At 41.8% G+C, this 19,813-nt stretch overlaps 1 protein-coding gene and 1 non-coding gene across 2 annotated transcripts in view; one reads left to right on the top strand and one right to left on the bottom strand.

Annotated features, from left to right (window-relative positions):
• Positions 1-9,294, top strand: part of LOC101996889 (zinc finger protein 322) — an 11,625-nt gene extending 2,331 nt beyond the window's left edge. Inside the window, 3 exon segments of the mRNA XM_013349132.2 lie at positions 2,156-2,235; positions 5,108-5,351; positions 5,354-9,294. Of these exon segments, the coding sequence (XP_013204586.1) occupies positions 5,249-5,351; positions 5,354-6,480 (1,230 nt within the window). The 5' untranslated portion in view covers positions 2,156-2,235; positions 5,108-5,248 and the 3' untranslated portion in view covers positions 6,481-9,294.
• Positions 9,295-16,797: 7,503 nt separating this feature from the next.
• On the bottom strand, positions 16,798-16,870 carry Trnam-cau. The gene has a single exon. It is a non-coding gene; the product is annotated as a tRNA-Met (tRNA).
• Positions 16,871-19,813: the final 2,943 nt, after the last annotated feature.

Raw genomic sequence — 19,813 nt, forward strand, 5'->3', positions numbered from 1 at the left:
TTTTTTGAGACAGGGTTTCTCTGTGGCTTTGGAGCCTGTCCTGGAACTAGCTCTGTAGACCAGGCTGGTCTCGAACTCACAGAGATCCGCGTGCCTCTGCCTCCCAAGTGCTGGGATTAAAGGCGTGCGCCACCACCGCCCGGCAAAAGACAATGTCTTAACTTTAGTAGATGTTATTATGATGTAGTAGGAGAAACAAACAAGGGAACGTACATAAAATGCATATGGTAAAGTTGGGTAGTGATGTTGAGCATTAGGGTGGTATGAAGTCTTTGAGAGAAGGTAATCAAGGTGTACTACTTTTTGAGGTAGTAAGTTTCAGTCTCACGTGACTCAAACAGTGGAGAACGCTGCATGAAGGAAGAGCAGTGTAGGCAGAAGAAACTTAACTTTCTGAGGTCCTGTGAGGATGAAGATGGCAGAAATTCCATATTATGAAAGGCAGTAAAAACCTTGGATTTTATTCTAGATAAGTGGTAAGAAACGGCATTTTAAACATGAAAAGTGTCATAGTCTTTTGAAGTTCGGCAGCCAGATTGTATTTTGTTTGCATAGGAAAATTGTTTTCTGGTTTTACATATTTTTAGTTTTTTTTTGTTTGTTTGTTTGTTTTTTTTTTTTTTGCTTTGCTTTGTTTTCCTTGTGCACCACACATTCTTGGCTATTGAGGGCAATTTGTGATGCTTTGGATTGGTAGCTGAATGAGATAATCTGGTCCCTTTTCCAGCAAACTCAGTTAAAGAATTGAGGTAGTAGGATTGTAAGTTACAAAGCTAGCTTAGGCGACCTAGGGAAAACCTTTCTCAAAATGTAAAGAATATAGGGTATATAGCTCAATGGTAGAGTGTAAAAGTGTTTTACAGGCCTTGGGTTCAATCCCCATTACCACAAAACAGTAAAAACAAAACCAAAAAAAAAAAAAATCCAGCATTTCTCGTTGAGCATGTCTACACTTTGGCTCAACATGAATATTAATTTTAGGCTGGTTTGAAAACCCATATCTAACATGTCTCCTGATTCCTTTCAGGGACGAATGGTGTCTAGAACCCAGAATCTCAATGTTCATTAAGTACATTATTACTGTGACGTGACAACTGGCAGTATTGGATAAAAACACGTCTTTATGTGTATACACGTCTGTTTCTCTCTAAGTACAAAGTATGACCTCATTCTGATACTGCCCTTCAGTTCCATCTGACTCCGATACAGAGTTCATTCCTATCTTGTTCTTTCGTACTCATCACTCCCCTCTGTGACTGTGGGGAATCTGTGTTTCATTATCCCACTCCGATGGACACAGCACACATCATCTGGTGTCCTGTGTATTTGTGTACTGTATCTGCGTGCCCAGTGCCCGAGAGTGGTATGGGAGGTCCTTCTGCATATGTGTCGTTTTATTGGTTCCTGAATAAAGAAACTGCTTTGGACTATAGGAAGGCAGAACAGAGCTGGGAGGTGGGGGACACAACACGGGGAGGGAACACTAAACCGAATTCTGGGAAAAAGAAGACAGAGTCGGGGAGAAGTCATGTAGCCGCCAGAGGGGGAAAAAACACGATCTGCTAGTTAAAACCTTGCCGGTAGGCCACGAACATCATGGTAAAATATAAAATAATAAAAATGGGTTATTTCTATGTGTAAAATCTAGTTGGCAGTATGTTTAAGTGATTGGCCAAGCAGTGATTTAATTAATACAGTTTCTGTGTGATTATTTTGGGAGTCTGGGTGGCCAAAAGCAAACAAGTGGCCTCCTACAGCACAAGAGACCAAATGAGGTTGTTGGATACTTTGGAACTGGAGTTACAGAAAGATGATTGTGAGACACTGTGCTGGGAATTGAGCCTGGGTCCTCTGGGCAAGCATGTATGTATCCAACACCCATCAGTCGGTCCCCCTTTCTTGGGGGCGGTGTTCCAGGCAAGGTTTCTCTGTGTAGCTTTGGCACCTGTCCTTCTAGTAGCTCTGTAGACCAGGCTGGTCTTAAACTCACAAACATCTGGATCCTGCCTCTGCCTACTAAGTGCTCGGATTAAAGGCATGGGCTACTACTGCCCTGCTCTCATTAGCCCTTTTTAAGGGAAATGTTTACTCACTGTTAAGTTCTTTGTGTATAAATGACTTAGCATAAAATTTGTTTTGTTCTTGTGTTTTACAGAAAACTGTATTTTAATTTTGATTTTATCAAGACCAACACTGAATGCAATGAATGCTGTTTCTCGTCTGTTTAGATTCTGGGTAAGCGACAGTTTGTTCAATCTTTAGACCTCTCCTTCACCAGAGTAGGGTCCATCTTTTGTGATGTGTTAGCCCCTTTAATTTGTCAGCTAAGGGGGGAATTTTAATTTTTTTCTTTAATTATTTTATTATGTATATTGGTGGTTTGCTTGGAGCACACAGCTCCGTTCTCCCCATGCCCTCACAGTCTTCACTCTCTGGGTGTGCATTTTTGCAAACTCTGAGCATCCTACTCTCTTGTTAGAACATTGGTCTACTTGAGTCAGGGCCATCCAAATGTCATTCTTAAAGATCATGTGGTCACATGTATCACATTCTGAAAAGGTAGGGATTAGAAGTGATGCACAGTTTGGCCTGTAACAACCAGCTAAGTTATAATACTCCACAGGAGAAGGAAGAGTGGTTTGAACCAGATTGGTAGCAGCAGAAATTGGTGAGAAGTGGTTGGATTTATGAATTTTGAAATGGAGCCAACAAATTTTTGACACCTTGATTGTGAGGTACAAAACAGAAGAGATTGTAAGGTGACCCTTCAGGTTTTGGATGAGTTGAGAGTTTATTGTCAGTGTAAGGCAGGCTTTGCTTACTTCCTTTGACTGGAAGGTCAGAGAAGGTTCTAGACAGGTTCTAGACACTCATTTCTGTAAACGTAGCCTCATAAGGTCGGAATAATGTTCTCTGGTGGTTTTCGGATTTGAGGGTTGATTGTGACAGGGACAAAATATGCTCTTTGCTCAAGATATTAGTGGTTTCTCTGGTAACTGTTTCCCACAAGGCAAGTCAGTATTTGGTGCGGTTTCCTTCCGCCAGGCAGACCTTCAACCCTTTGATACCCACCATGCATGGGTCAACAAGGTGAACTCTGATTCACCATCTTGCTAAGAAATACATAGAGAAGTATCCGCTTATGTAACAAGGGTGGATATTTTATTGTCTAACAAGGATTCACTTAATGGATATATTCACACACCAAGGATACTATCAAATGCTGAGTGAAAATTAGAAACCTGGAGTTAGTAAATTGATACAATAGGAAGTCGTGCATTATCTTATTATTTGAGATCCCTTTGGTGTATTGTCTGAGTTCTGCTCCACTCTATTTGTCAGTGTGCTGAATTTGGTGAGCATTTACATTTACTGGCATGCCATTTTCAGTCAGTTTTGATATTGGTTTCATTTGCAAACTTTTATGTTGGCTCCAGTCCATTCTTAGATACTTGACCTTTGTGACATTCTCCCTAGAAAAATAGGTGTATAATGAGCAGCAAATGGTTCATAGGTTATACAGTCACCTATAGATACCATAAGAAGGTCTGTTGTGAGTTTGAGAGCTTCGCATGTGCCAGGTATTGTCCTAGGTGTTAAACAGCAGTGAACAAACTAAATAATAATGGAAATAAGTATGGGGGATCTTGTCTGTTAGGGTTCACATTCAGTGGAGAAAAATAAAAAAGAAAGGATGGAAAGGGTGTTGTGTAAGTCGAGGTGGAGAATAAGGTAATTAGAAAAGGCCCCACTGGGAGTATGTAACAATTGAGCAAAGATTTAAGTGAAGGAAAGGAGAAGCTTTGAAGACATCTAGAGGAGGAAAAGTCCTTAAGTGGGGGAGAGAGACATAGACAGACAGACAGAGGACATTAAGACCCTGAAATGGAAATAGTTCTGGCTTGCTTGAACTGTGTCAAAGACCAGGGTGACCAGAGTAGGGGAAGAACACAGAAATGACTTAAGCTGGGAACTAGGGATCAGGTTTCCTTGATGTTTGCAGGTTTCTAAAGGAATTTGAATAGAAGTTAAGGGTCAAATGTCTAATTGGAATATGTTCTAGAAACCCTAGAAGACAAGATTTGGAGGCAGGTAGCGAGTGATTTTTTCTTTTGGTAAATTCTAATATAAAGGAAACAGAATGGGAAGACTAATTTGAGGCTGAGGTGATCAAGGAATTTTGCTTGTTGGTTGTGCCTTTTTTTTTCTTAAAGAGGAGAAAGGATAGCCTGTTTACTAATGAGAATGACCCAGTAGAAAGGAAGACATTGATAATGCAGGGGAGTGACTGTAGAGCTGCGGTCAGGATGTACATGTGAAGAGAGCAGATGGGAGTCCCATACAAAGGTGAAAGTTTGTGGGTTGAGCAGCAGCAACTTGTCCTCCTTGGTGAGAGATGGAAGCAAGCCCTGCTGTAGCACACCTACAGGCTTGCTAGGTGGTAGCAGGAACACAGCGAAGGGTGTTGTTGCACTGATGTGTGTGCTTTATTCTTGTTCTGCTTGTTTACTTTCACTTTCTTAATACAATAAGATGCAAACTCATATTTATATTACTAAATAAAAGATGGTGGTGCTGCGTGAAAAAGACTACACACGACAGCAAATGTGAAGGACCAAATAAGTTGGCTATAAAACATGCATGAGTGTCGTGTAGCTATGCATCCCATCTCCAGGGCAACTCACTATGTATATGCAGGTCTTTAAAAATCACAGATCCAGAACATTTTGTTCTGGATAAGGAATCATGCAGAATATACAGTTTACTCCTCCTCTCCTCCTTTTCCTCTTTTCTCTCTTCCACCTCCCTCCCTCCATCCCTTCCTCCTTTTCTCCTTTCCTTTCCTTTCATTTATTCAGTGTGAAGGAGGTGCATGTTGGTACATGGCACCAGAGTGGATGTTGGAAGACAGTGAGTTCTCAACTTCTATCATGTAGGTTGGTTATGGAGTAGAACTCAGGTCATCAGTTTGGCAGCAAGCACCTTTATCCCCCGAGCCATTTCTCCCACCCCAATAAAAAGTTTTTGTCAGTCTTTCCTGCAGTTATTCGGCTTTTAGACTTCTTATTGATAGAAATATAAATAATATTTCTACTTTGTCTCATAGGTTTGGAGGTTCCAAGTAAGAAATTGATATATATGATACTGGAAATTTGTAAACGCAAACTGCTAATGAATGAAAGGCTTGAAACATATGTTTTTGAAGTTACCAGTAAAATGACTATGAAAACAGGGGTCAAGAAGACCAATGGAAAACCACTTAGGAGAGAACCATAGAAAATGTACACTTCAGATGAGAGATGTAACCAGAGAACTCAAAAAAGAAAAATATACCATGTTTGCCCTCAGAAGGGGAAAAAGATTTATATTCATGTTCATGAGATTACTCAAATAGATAATCAAATTTGTCAGTGCCTTGAACGTGAACAAAATTTTTGTGAAAACTTAGCACGTATGTGTGAGAAAACATATACTGGGGAGAAATCTTATAGATGTGATATGTGTGAGAAAACCTTCATCCAAAGTTCAGATCTTATTTCGCACCAGAGGATTCATAATTATGAGAAACCGTATAAGTGTAGCAAATGTGAGAAGAGCTTTTGGCACCACTTAGCCCTTTCAGGACACCAGAGAACACATGCAGGTAAAAAGTTTTATACCTGTGACATCTGTGGCAAGAATTTTGGTCAGAGCTCTGATCTGCTTGTCCACCAGCGAAGCCATACAGGTGAAAAACCTTATCTGTGTAATGAGTGTGATAAATGCTTCAGTCGAAGTACAAATCTCATAAGGCACCGAAGAACTCACACAGGTGAGAAGCCATTTAAGTGTCTGGAATGTGAAAAAGCTTTTAGTGGGAAATCTGATCTTATTAGCCACCAAAGGACTCATACCGGTGAAAGACCCTACAAATGCAGTAAATGTGAGAAAAGTTATCGACACCGTTCAGCCTTCATTGTACATAAGAGAGTTCATACCGGAGAGAAGCCGTACAAGTGTGGTGCCTGTGAGAAGTGCTTTGGCCAGAAGTCAGACCTTATTGTACATCAGAGAGTCCATACCGGTGAGAAACCATATAAATGCTTGGAGTGTATGAGAAGTTTTACCCGGAGTGCCAACCTAATTAGGCACCAGGCAACTCACACTCATACTTTCAAATGCCTTGAATATGAGAAAAGCTTCAGCTGTAGCTCAGACCTTATTGTACATCAGAGAATTCACATGGAAGAGAAACCACATCAGTGGTCTATGTGTGAGAGCGGTTTCTTCCTAGGTATGGACTTTGTTGCCCAGCAGAAAATGAGGACTCAAACAGAGGAGCTGCATTATAAATACAGCGTATGTGATAAAAGCTTTCATCATAGCTCGGCCCTTCTTCAGCACCAGACAGTGCGCATTGGTGAGGACTGCATCTGTAATGTGAGTGAAAAAGGACTTGATCTCAGCTCTCGTGCGTCAGAAACCTCACGGATGTCTTGACAAGAAGTCACATTACCTTAAAAAGGGATTTACACATCAGAACTCATTAAGAAAAAGACTCCTAGGTGAATTTCAGATTTACCTCAGACCTCAGACTTCATTGGGGACCAGAGAGAGAGTCTACAGTCTTTGGAACTGTAACAAAAGCTTTATGCAGAGATTGGCCCTATTAGGACAGCATTATTAGCCACATTTGTGAAGAGCTCCACAAATGCTTTGGGTTTTGAGAAACCTTCCACACAAGAAGGTTCAGATAGGAAACCTTACATGTGCAGTATGGGAAATCTCCAGCAGTGTTAAACCATCACCATTACAAGAGAATTCATACCAGAGAACAGCCATTTAAATGCTCTGTGTCAGCAGTAGTTTGGATAATATGTACGCCTTACTGGATATCAGAAAATTCACCTGGGGAGAAACCCCAGAAATTGCAGGAAAAAGCTTCTGACAGAATTCTGACTTTCTTACCCATCAGGGAAGCCATACTGGTATAAATGAATTTTATCTTGAGTGTGGCAGAAATATTTGTTGGAGAGTCTTACTTGGGTTTGTATCCACCTAAACAAAAATCAGAAGAAAGATACATGTCTGAATGAGAAAAGCTTGTTAATTTTCAGCTCTTGGGGGTGTATCAGGGAACTCACATCAGTGAAAACGCATAAATGTTTTGTGTCTAAGAAGCTAGAAGCTCTCATCTAATCGGGCCCCAAAGAACCGGTTCTACAGAAGAGTTGCTCCAGCAAGAGATCTAATTGTGGGTGAGAATCTGTATATATGCTATGTATGAGAGAGCTCTTCTCATAGTTATAAGGGGCTAAATAGAGTTGTATGGGAGGGAGTAGTGTCTTAGTGACCCAGAAGCTTGTTTGGAGGAGCTGGGACAGGTCAGCATGGAGCTGAAGGGTAACTCAGGTAAAGACACTTTTCTTTTGTCTGAACCACCTCATGATTGCTTTAGTTTCACTCTTAAAAACTCATAAATTCAGTAAAGAAAAGGATTGTAATCTTGTGTATAAGGTAGGGCATGGGTTATTGTTGGAAAAAAGACGTGCTTTTGATTTTTGCTTTTTTTTAAAGTCTCTTATCTAGGATGGGAATGGTGTGTTGCTAGCAGCCTATGAAAAGAACTAAGAAGCTAGGGAATACTTAGTTTGGGTTAAAATTATCAGTTGCTTCCCCTTTGCATAATCAACCTCAGCAAAAAGCAGAGTACTCAGCTCTTAGTGTTGAGATCTGCCCACAAAATGGTCCAAAATTGTCCCTAAAGTATTTTTTTGAGTTATCACTGGCCCTTGAAATTTCAGATATAGAGATTCATTTCTTTTCAAGCCCAAACAACCAATTCCTGGATACTGGTTATGATCATGTTATAGTATCCAGCTTTTTGTTACTTGCTACATCTCTTTCAGTGATAGATACTGTATCAACTGGCTCAGAGCAGAAGAAATAGGGTTAAGTTGTAAACCAGAGAAGGCAGAGGAGAGACAATGAAGCATTCTTATAGAGCGACAGGACACCGATTTGGGGTCCTGACTCCAAAGCTCATGTTCTTCTTTTACCCTGATGCTTGCAGCAAATTAAGCTTCATAATGATACATTTTTTTTTCATTTATTCCAGTTCTGTCAAGGAAAGAAAAATACAGTTTAATCCCAGGGAAAGGATTGCAGTCAACACAATATAAGGTATATTCTTGTTTTGAAATGCAGGATTATAAATGTTAGAAAAGTGGTTGGCAGATTCACCTGAGGTTTAAGGATAACATTTGTTCCCAGTACAGTAGGGTAGTTGATTGTCTTTATCATTCTTTGGATGGCTCATGACCCAAGCATCTTATGTTCCCTTCTCATTGTTTTTCTTTCTTTGGCTTAAAAGACTTTTAATTCAACTATTTCAAGTTCCTGTAGTACTTGGGACTCTGTAGAGTATTATTTTGTTGCTAATTATAGTCCTCTAGTTTTGTTGTAATTTGTTTAGTGAACCCCTGGATTCCATGGGGTATTAGTGTTTCAATTCATGCAAGTGATCTGGTAATACCTTACATGTGGCTGTAAGCTCTTAACCTGATAGTTGTTTGATAATCATAATCTTAAGGCCAGTGAATTTAGCTCCGTAAAGAATCTGGTTCCAGTGTTTTTCCCTTTAAGAAACAGGTTGTGTCAGTTTTAATCAGATGTGTTCTGGTAATTTTTACAAATAATTTTAGTACTATGAAAATTTATCCATTGTGATAAACACACACTAGATATGTATTTTTCTTCTTGAGGAATATCATGGTATTACTAGCAAAAGTTTGATAATTGTGATACTTAAAATAATATTGGATGATATATGACAATGGCAGTAAAAAAAAAAAATTAGTCATTGTGACTGCTTATTAATCAGTGAATAGACCATGGAGAAAGAGGCAAAGCTTAAAACATTAGTAGGTTGGTGACTTACCCTTCCTTCAGCCTGTCTCACTGGTAATTGTCTGTAGTCTCCAAATAAACTAACAGTGGACCATTCCTCAAACAGAACTTTGAGGATGTAAAGCAGGCCTGAGGCCTGTTAACTATGGTGAGAAAGTGTTGGTATTACGTAGCGTAACCTGAGGTTGGAGAGGACCACTTGGGAGCCTGTAACCAAAGCTAGAAGGTAACTTCTGGGATGGATGGAGGTTCCCTTGAAGCAGTGCCAACCCAAATCTACCTCAGGTAAGTAGTTAGAGTAACCTTTTCAAGATTTCAGACTAAATGAAAATAAAGTATATTCTGTCCGTGTACTCCTCTATGCTTTATTGTTTTGTTTACCTTTAATTCTTAAATAAACATTTGTTCTGAAAAACTCTATTCTTGTCTCCACTATACTATGAGAAATTAACTAGTCCCCTACATTTACATTGGGGTATTGTACTTAATGATGAATGTGTAGGTGGTAGCCATAACCATTGAAGAAGGGCAGAAGGCAACCACATTCTTTGCCAAAATATCACAAGAAAGATCTTTAGCCCAGTTACTAATATTCTTCCTCTCTGAAACCTCTTGAGCTTAGTTTCCACAGTCTGCATAGCTCTCAGCACTTCTGTCTACTAGTTCCTGCTATGATGGCCCATTAAGCTCTGGTTACAGAATGTAACTGCTTTTCTAGTTCAAAATCCCAAAGTCTGCCATCTAAGTTGAGGAAAACCACATGGTCAGGTCTGTCACAGCCCACTCTCTGGTTCTGTTCTAGTTACATCTCTATTGCTGTGACAGCATACCATGACCAAGGCAACTTATAAAAGAAAGTTTAATTTGGTTTGCAGTTTCAGAGGTGTGACACCATGATAGCTCACATCTTAATCCACAACCACAAGTCAGAGCTAACTGGCAATCACAAGAGTCTTTTGAAACCTCAAAGCCCCCTCCCAGTCACACATACCTCTCCCAGCAAGTTCCCATTTGGTAAACCTTCCTAAAAAGTTGTGCCAACTAGGGACTAAGTATTCAAACCACCACAGCTAAGATAACCTGAATGTGGGTCCCCAGTACCTGTGTAAAAATCAGGCACAGTGGTGCTTGTAATCCTAGCAGTGAGAAGGCAGAGATAAGAGGATCCCTGGAGCTCCCTGGCCAGCCAGTCTAGCTATGTTAGGTAAGCTCCAGGTTCAGTGGGAGACCTTGTCTCAAAACTTAGACAGAGATTGAGAACATTCAACATTTATTTCTGGCGTACTAAATTGAAATGGGAATAAGGTAGGCGGGGCAGCTTACTCTCGGCATTCAGGAGGTAGAAATAGGTAGGAGGATGAGGAGTTCCAGCCTGGGCTACATGAATCCCTCAAAAGCCAAGGTGGAAGGACTGTTGGTAGTGACTGCTAACATCAAGTTGACAGTTAGAACCTGGAGAAAGCGACGACTTGGAGCGACTGGTTTGAACTTTGTGCTCCTTCACACCTGTTCTGAAGTTCTGGGCAAGCTTGTTTTCAGGACTCAGTCTTAAGACTGACAAATTGCATAATTATTTGAAATTGAGAAGAACTCTAGAAGTTTTAATGTAGAAATCTTAAGTGGGCTCTTCTTGAACCTCACATCTCTTCCAAATGAAGGCCTTAAGTCTCACAAGTGAAGGGAATGAGAGCTACTTTAAAGCGTGGCAGCTGGCTCAAAGATAGGAATGCCTTAGGAGTCACCTATCGCAGCTTAATCTACAGCTTTGTTTTCAGGAAAGCAGTGCTAAGGGAATTACATATAACAAGTACTTTCTCATGATCTGTCTGTGTTAGATGCCCCCAGCCACATTCCGCTTAGTTAACTGTTGCACCAGGAAATAGGATCTAATAGTCACAGCCGGCCTGGCTACTTAAGAGCATACACCTAACCTGTCTTCTCCCAAGGAAATTAGTGCCTTGACTTTATTTGAATATGCCAAACCCTCGCATCCTGCCATCCAAGTACATTGTCTTCATTAACCGTTAAAGTCTTCTTCCCATGATCTCTACTGATTTATTTTCTTCTTTGAGGGTTTTCCTGTCTTCATGGTGTGTTTAGGTGGCCTTTAATTCCCAGTTGGGGGGGAAAAAGTCATTCCTACCCTCCCCAGAGTTTACTAGCTTAAAGATTCACGGTCTTCCTTTCTAAGATATCTTCCTCTATATAGGGCTGCTAGCTGCCTTTCAACCCAAGTGCAGTGTGGTCTTCAGTTCCGCATCTCAGTTGCCTCCACCCCGTCCACCCCTCATTTTCTTGTACTTAGCAACATAGGATAATATGAATTCTTTTTGTCTTAAGCCAGAATTTCAACCCAGACTGTCTTCAAACTTTGTAGCCTAGGATGGCCGTGAACTTTATTTCTTTTTTTTTTCTTCAGTTTTGTAGAAACTACTTTTTTATTTTTAAAAAACAGTCATTTTATATACTAATCCCACTTCCCTCTCCCTCTCATTCTCTTGCTCCCCCACTTTTCTCCCCGTCTACTGAGAGAAGGTGAGGAGGCCTCCCATGAGAAGTCAGCAAATTCTATCACTTGAGGCAGGACCAAGGCCAGCCCCCCACATAGGCCGAGCAAGGAATCCCTCCATAGGGAATGGACTCCAAAGAGCCAGTTCATGCACTAGGAATAAAGCCTGGTTCCCACTGCTAGTGGCCCCACAAACTGCCCAACCCACATAATAAATGTCACCCACATTTACAGGGCCCAGTTGGCTTTATGCAGGTTCCCCAGGTGTCAGTCTGGGGTCAGTGAGCTCCCACTTGCTTGGGTCAGCTGTTTCTGTGGGTATCCCCATCATGGTCTTGGCCCCTTGGCTGATAATATATCTCCTCCGCTATGACTGGATTCCAGGAGTTCAGCCCAGTGCTTATTTGTGGATCTCCGCATCTTCTTCCATCAAGGTAGTCATCAATCTGACTACAGAGGGCAGTTACGGTACCCTCTCCATGATGCTTAGATTCTTAGCTGGGGTCATCTTTGTGTATTTCTGGGAATTTCCCTAATGCCTGGTTTCTTGCTAGCCCCAAGAATCTGTTTTTGAAAGCTCTCCTGCTGGCTATCATTTTCCATTTTAACTTTTCCATGTGGGTTTCATATTAATCTCAGCCTTCCCCTCCCTGTTCTCCAATACCAGAGGAAAGGATATAAGGACCAACTGCTTGGTACCCCACCAGTCTCAGGCTCCTCTGAAATCTTTGCTAGATACCTTCTTTTAAAAAATTTTTTAGCCGGGTGGTGGTGGCGCACGCCTTTAATCCCAGCACTCGGGAGGCAGAGGCAGGTGGATCTCTGTGAGTTCGAGACCAGCCTGGTCTACAAAACAAAGTCCAAGGACAGGCTCCAAAACCACAGAGAAACCCTGTCTCGAAAAAAAAAAAAAAAATTAACATGTAGTGTGGGGTGTGTGTGTGTGTGTGTGTGTGTGTGTGTGTGTGTGTGAGAGAGAGAGAGAGAGAGAGAGAGAGAGAGAGCATGCCACAGTGCATATGTGGAAATTTGCAAGAGTTTGTTCTCTTCTTCCACCTTATGGGTCCTCGAAGTCAAACTCAGGTTGTAACATTAACAGCAAGTGCTTTTACTTGCTGAGCCGTCTTGCTCCGACCCGTTTGCTCAATTCACTCCTGGTTGGCACTTTCCTTCCTCTAACACTTTGCACAGGTCTCTCTGCCTTCTTGCCTCTATCACTTCTGAAGAGAAATCGGCTATTAATCTCATTGAAGAATGTATTTTACTAAATTAATGGCTTCTTTTTTGCTGCTTTTAAAATTCTCTCTTTATATTTGCCCTTTGGGGTTTGATTGTAATGGGTCTTTTTATCTTATCCTGCTTGGAGTTTGTTGAGATTCTTGAATGTGACTAGTCATGAATTCTGTCAAATTTGAGAAGTTTTCAGCATTAGTTCTTCAAATATATCTCCGCCCATCCAGCTCCTCCTTCAGTGTCTCTCATGAAGAACGGCAGCCCACCTGCCACTAGCCACAGGCCATTTAGACTCTGCTTTCTGCTACTTAGAAAGCTTGGCTTTTTTTGTTTGTTTGTTTGTTTGTTTGTTTGTTTGAAAGCTTGGCTTTTCATACTTTCTGCTTGTTTTAAAAGTTTCTGTCAGGAACTCCGAGTCTCCTAATCTTCCATCTTACTCCAAAGGTTCCTTATAGAGCAAGTCAGATCCTTGCAGGGAGATGTTTCTGTGTTGATTTTAAAAATTCAACGTCATTGAAGAACTTTACCTCTCCTTCAGCTGAAGAACAATATTTTTTAATTAATAGTAATAAAAATCCCCACAAAAACATTTCAGATTGCCAGGTAATACCTAGATAGGGCTTTGTTCATCTAAGACAAAAGAACCCCTCAAAACAAATTGTAGCAACTTGAAGAAGTTGAGGGAAAAGACAGGAGGGAAAGGGAGCAGGAAAACACACTTGGTGGCTGCTCTTTTTGGAAAACTGCTACAAGCTGCAACATCTCGGCCATCTTTTCACTAGGGACTTATCAGAGCCAAGGGATCTGAAGTAGGCTAAACCAAAAGACAAGGCTTTTGGTGTTATTGCTTTCTGAGTGAAGTGGCTGTCCTTTGAGTAGAGTTTTCGCTGTAGCTGACTCCCTTTCTGTTACATATTTGGGAATTAATTCCACAGTTCAGAACAGTTTCCCCTATGTAAACACAGAGATCCGCCTTCCTGCAATTATCTTTACCAGCAGGCATTTGGTCAGTGCTTAGGATCCAGGCATAGAGCATTTCATTCAGATACTCACAGATTTCCAAGGGCATAGAATTTCTGCCTGCCCAAGTTGCTGCTCTGGTTTTACCTCACTCAAAAGACTCTTAACTTCTTACACTCACCTTTACCTCAGTTTACTGATGACCTTAGTTCAGGAAATTTATGGCTATGTTTTACTCATAAGGACAGCAAAAGAGATAATTGTCTGCAACCCCGAGGAAGACCCACAACACCCACGAACGTAAAGTTGATAACCGCATAGCCCGGAACTCACAATTTAAAGTGCTGGGACAGTAAGTCTAACTGCAGACATTGGCCCATTGAAACTACAGCATTTGGTTTATGTGCTATCTGATCAAGAGCTATCAGCTTCTCCCTGACTGTTTAGACAGGTTGCCTGGTTACCTGGTAGCCTCTATGCTTGCTGGGAGAAAAGAAATGGCACACTGATTTAAGCTATCAGTGCCCTATTCATAATTTTATTGAAAATAAACCCTTTGGCTCCTTCTAACCATCTAAAAATGTAGCATAGAGCGCTAACCTTCCCCTCTAGATTCCCCTGATGATTTAATTCCTTTCTTAACTTTCTCCATTAAGGAGTTCACTGGATGTATACTAGCCACTCCCATAGATCTGTGTGTGTGAGAGAGAGGGGGGGAGGAGGGAGAGAGAGAGAGAGAGAGAGAGAGAGAGAGAGAGAGAGAGAGAGAGAGAAAGAGAGAGAGAGAGACCCTTATCTGATTTTCTATAGGTCAATCCGATCCTGGAACCTGCTAGGGCTGGGGAATTGCTGAATATATATTTTATATATATATATATATGACTGAGAATGTTTGTAACATGTAGAACAGGGAACAAGGTAGAACAAGAGAGAACAAGGAAGAATAAAGATTGAAAGAAGAATAAACATGGACAGATGATTCCCGTTGTGAGTAGACTTCTTTTTTACTTTTTAATTTATTTTATTTTTTGTTTGGCTTTTTGAGACAGGGTTTCTCTGTGCTGCTTTCCTGTCCTGGAACTAGCTCTTGTAGACCAGGCTGACCTCAACTCACAGAGATCCGCCTGCCTCTGCCTCCCAAGTGCTGGGATTAAAGGCGTGCGCCACCATCGCCCGGCGTGAGTAGACTTCTTTACCCTCAGATTTTTAGCCCCCCTTTAGTTCATCCTGGCATCTTCAGTTGAACCCATTAGAAAACAACTAAATACAATCATTCAGCCAAAACTCTAGGTCTGCAAACAGTTCTGCTCACACACTTGGATGCAAAGAGAGCCTGTGGTTTTAGTTTACTTGAAAGTATGTAACAGACTCTTGTCTGTGAAACCACACCTGTGAGGGAAATTTCTCCTAATATTTCCTTACAGGACAGATATAGAAGTTCTCAAGACCGATAAGACAGCTGTACCCTCTCTATATTCTAAAAGCAATTAATTTTTATTGTTGCTAGAACATGTATCTTCGAAGCCAAAGGGTTGAACAGTGTGGTGGTGTGATGATGCCTTTGCTGTCTCTCAGTCTACAGATCAGTAGTCCAAGTCTCTCTGTTACACCTAGAGTGTTGGCTGTGTTATCATCGGGAGAATCCTTTTTTCTTCTATTTCCAGCTTCTAGGTTTCACCTCTTCCACCATTTTTAAAGCTTGAACTGAAGGACCAGTTTCTACTCACATATATCTCTAAATCTCCTGCCACTGAATTATTTTGGATAATAAAGGGAGAGGTTCTCTGTTTTTATCCACTCATCTGATTCTATTGGACTGACCTGGGTAATCCCAGACAGACTGTCTGTGGTGATGAGGATGACAGATGCCCACCTTAGGCTCGGGTACTTTGAAGACTTGGTCCCCAGTTGGTGGAAGAAGTGGTGCTGCTTTGCTGGAAGAGTCCCAGGGCTCAGCTGAGACTTCAGGGACTCACCCTGCCTCCTCCTCTCCCTGCTTGGTGCTTGCAGTTGAGCCGTGATTTCTTGATTTCCTGCTCTTGCAGCTGTGCCTGAGGCTTTTTTTGCCAGCCTCCCACCATTTTGGCCTCTTGGACCTCTGGAACCCTAAGCTAAATTAAACTCTCCTTCGCACTCTGTGACCTTAACACAGCTACAGAGCCTTCTTCCCATGCAAAGCAACTCCTCACTGGCTCCAAGAATTCAGACATGAGGATCTTGGGAAGGGACTTTACAATGTGTACAATCTCAGGTCAGGTGACTGCAGTGTAAGAAATTCTCACATAGGCCTCAAGGCAGGGACATCTGGAAGACAGGAATTGCAATTATGTAAAGGGTAGAGATTTAACAGAACCCCTGTTTTGTCTGTTTAAGCTATTATTCTTAAGCGAGACACTTTTTTTTTTTTTTTTGAGCGTGAACTAAGTAAGAGCAGGATGGGTACTAACTCGGCAGGACCACACCTGGTTGCTGCCTTGTACCCCCACCCCCACCCCGAGAGACAGGAAAAAAAAATCCTTTATCCTTTTTGGCCATCAGGGTTTTTCCGTAGCAGATTATTGTGATGTCATTGTGGAGGCATTTGTTTCCTCAGACATTTGAAGACTTGAGGCTACAGTTAGAATTGCTAGCTGTGCAATGCCGCCTTGAAGACAGCGCTCCTCGGGGTCGGACTCTCTGTTTCTTGGATTGCTCCTACAAGTCCCCTGTGTGTCAGGTCCTCCTTAGGACAACAGAAGCTTTTCAGTTCTCACCTAGATCCACCTGACCCCAGACCAGTTTTCTCACAGCCTGGATTCTCCTTGTTCTGGATGAGGCTTAGCCTGTTTCCCAGTTTATTCCAGTACAAATACCAATTCAGCTAACCCAGTCTTCTAGCTACCCACAAAATTGACGTCCGGTTGCTCGTAAGTATGGAACACCAGAAAAAGGAAGTCCAGCATCTTGTATGCCACCTCCTCGTCAGACCCGTCGGACCTCTTCATAGAGCGTTCCTGTCCTACGTATCAGAGGAACCAGTAATACACTGGGGGACAATTCCATTCACTGAACCTCTACGTCTCTAAGTTCTATAAAAGTTCGCACAGAAAGACGTCTTGTTAGGCAGTTCTCAGTCGCAGGGTTCCTAAAATTTCTGCAGTATTCCTTTGTGTATGAGCCTAGCTTTAAGAATGTGTCGAAGGGGAAATCATCCAATGAGCAAAAGCTGCCCTCTCTGAGGCTCGAATTCAGGACCTTCAGATTATGAGACTGACGCGCTGCCTACTGCGCTAAGAGGGCTACAGGGGTAAAGGCTTGGTTATAGATTGGATCGAATGTATTCTATTTGTCCCCATTTCCACCGTCAGTCCTCAAGTCTGTATTTCTAAGTGTTTGTTTTAAGGTGGGGATATTTCCAAGAGAACCAACAGAGACTCTCTTAGCCCTGTGCCCTTGATAGCCTCACAAGCCCTGAAGTCATGATGTAGGACTGAACAAGGGTGCCGAGTCTGTGCTACAACTTGTCATCTTACTGTACACATTTGACATCTTCATTGTTCTCAATCTCTTTTGCTTTCCCGTGACAGCCCTGCCCTGTTGGAACAGTGCCTATCACTGAATACTTAAAAGTGTAAACAGTTCACATCAGTTCTGGGAGACAGGTGTGCAGGACAGTTCATGCAAACTTGCAGGTTCAACCATTTTTGTCTTGAATAATCCCTCAAAATGTCACACAATGATGTTAGTGTGTGTGTGAGTTTTGTTTTTGTTTCTTGTTTCATTTCCAAATCTATGACCCACAAACCCATTAGAGATCTTGACATTATTTCTCTCAACATATTTCCCCCCTAAATCTCTGTATCATTATTCAAATTTTGCTGATAAAGCCGAGGCTCAGTAGAACTAATCACTCACTTGTGATTGACAAAGCCGGATGAGAAAACAAAACAGGACTGAACTTTTAAATTTTTTTTTTCCTTGAAAATTTCATACAGGTTGTCCTAGTTAGGGTTATCTTTGCTGTGATGAAACACCATGACCAGAGCAACTTTGGAGGAAAGAATCTATTTGGTTTACACTTCCACATCATGTTCATCATCAAAGGATACCAGGACAGGAGCTCAAGCAGGGCAGAAAACTGGAGGCAGGAGCTGATGCAGAGGCCATTGAGAAGTGTTGCTTACTGGCTTTCAACCCATTGCTTGCCTAGCTTGCTTACAGAACCCAGGACCAGATGCCCAGGGGTGACCCCACCCACAATGGGCTGAACCCGTCCCCGTCCATCAGTCACTAAGAAAATGCCCTATAGGCTGGCCTACATCACAATCTTAGGGAGACATTTTCTGAATTGAGGTTCCTTTTCCTTCAAGGACTCTAGCTTGTATCAAGTTGACACAAGCCAGCCAGTGTACAGGTATACAATGTTTCTTCATCATATACTCCTTCCACTCTTTCCTACTTCCCTGTGCTGCAATACATCTCCCAATTTCATGAGCTCATGAAGGTGACGCTTTATAGTTGTCATTTTCCAGAAGAAAAGCTTCTGTTTATGTGTCAACATAGATTCAAAAGACCCCCAGAGCAAAGAGAAACAAAACAAAAATATATGGCACCTCCACACTGTCTGATCTAGAAGCATTTGTCTTACCAATTTGTTTCCCCCTCCCCTGTCCCCACTTCTCTTTATTTCCTGGGTCTCATAGTCGGCCTGGTCCTTCTCACAGTCTTTCTAAACAGCCAAGTGCCGAGAGAGGAGAGGAAGCAGAGTTCAGTGCCTTCCACAGCTTTTCCTCATGGAAGCAGACTTCTGGGTTAATACTGAAACATGATCATTTTCTCTGAGCATAGCTAGTATCAGGGTAAGGACTTGATTTGTGGAACAGCAAGGTCTACAGTCTGGTCTACATTCCAGGACAGCCAGGACGGCAGAGAGACCCAATCTCAAACAAAAGAAACAAACAAACAAAGGTCTCTGGAATGAAGAAGTACTAGCCAAGTAATTTAGAAACCTTGAAGTTTCAGGAGAAAAGGTAGACAGAGGACAGGGTCTGAAAAACTGTTGCCTGAGAAAGAAATGTCACATGGGAAGAGTGGGAGGGCATTGTCCTCAGAGTGACTGCTGGGAACAGACAGTAGCCAGTGCCTTCCACAGAACTGTAAGTGCTTGGGAGCAGGGGTTCAGGACTCTTGTTTATGAGTCTATTTGCTAAGAAGGCAAGAGTGATTGAATGGACTCATGGCATTAGCAGAATGTGTCTTCCATTATGAGTCACATTCCACAGTTGAGAAAGTCAATTGCGGAGATCAGATGGGGGAAAGACACAGGTGTTAAGGGGAGGGCCAGGGACCTGCAGGAGCTCCTGAAGCAAGCCAGCCCTTATATCCACACCCTTTCCAGCACACTGGCTGTGCTATGGATGAGTGGCCTAAATCACATGACTTGTAATTAACTCATTATCTCATGCAGATTCTTTGAACAGGAAAGGATGTTATAATTATAAAACTACCTTGTAGAGGTGGTTAAGAGCACACACTTCTGTGCAGAGTAACAGAATTTGGTTCCCAGCACTTAGTCAGGGAAATCCGATTTCTTCTTCTGCCCCTCCTTAGGCATTTGCACACACGTGTACACAGATACACTTCCATCTATAAAATTTTAAATGAATAAAATAATATATACACATTACATTTAAATGAATAAATATACACTACTTTCACTTGCCTTCTGTTTATTTACTAAACATTTTTTTTTTTATGACAGGGTTTCTTTGTGTAGCCCTGACCATCTAAATCAACTCTGTAGACCAGGCTGGCCTGGAATTCAGAGATCCACCTGCCTCTGCCTCCTGAGTGCTCAGATTGAAGGTGTGTAGCACCGCATGGGCCATTTGCTTTTTAAACCATCAAATACAGCCCAGGGCATGGATCTAGAGTAAGGTAAACCCCTTGAAGGTATTTACCAGAGAATAAGGCCATAGAAGCCTAGGGTTGTAACAGGGCCCCAGACAAAGTATGCCCTCAGACCTTAGCACAGCTGACTCCGTGATAGAAATACCATTCAGGGTGTAGAACTCAGCACAGAGGCAACACCACCTGCTAAAACTGAAAACAAAGACTTAGTCTATCAAAGTACATAGTTCTGGGACAGTCTCTAAATGTGCTAACTTTGGTTTTTGTTGTTGTTGTTGTTGTTGTTTTGGGGTTTTTGTTTTGTTTTGTTTTGGTTTGGTTTGGGGGAGTTTT

Source organism: Microtus ochrogaster, chromosome 16 (genome assembly GCF_000317375.1).
Source record: "Microtus ochrogaster isolate Prairie Vole_2 chromosome 16, MicOch1.0, whole genome shotgun sequence".
NCBI classification, from domain to species: Eukaryota; Metazoa; Chordata; class Mammalia; order Rodentia; family Cricetidae; genus Microtus; species Microtus ochrogaster.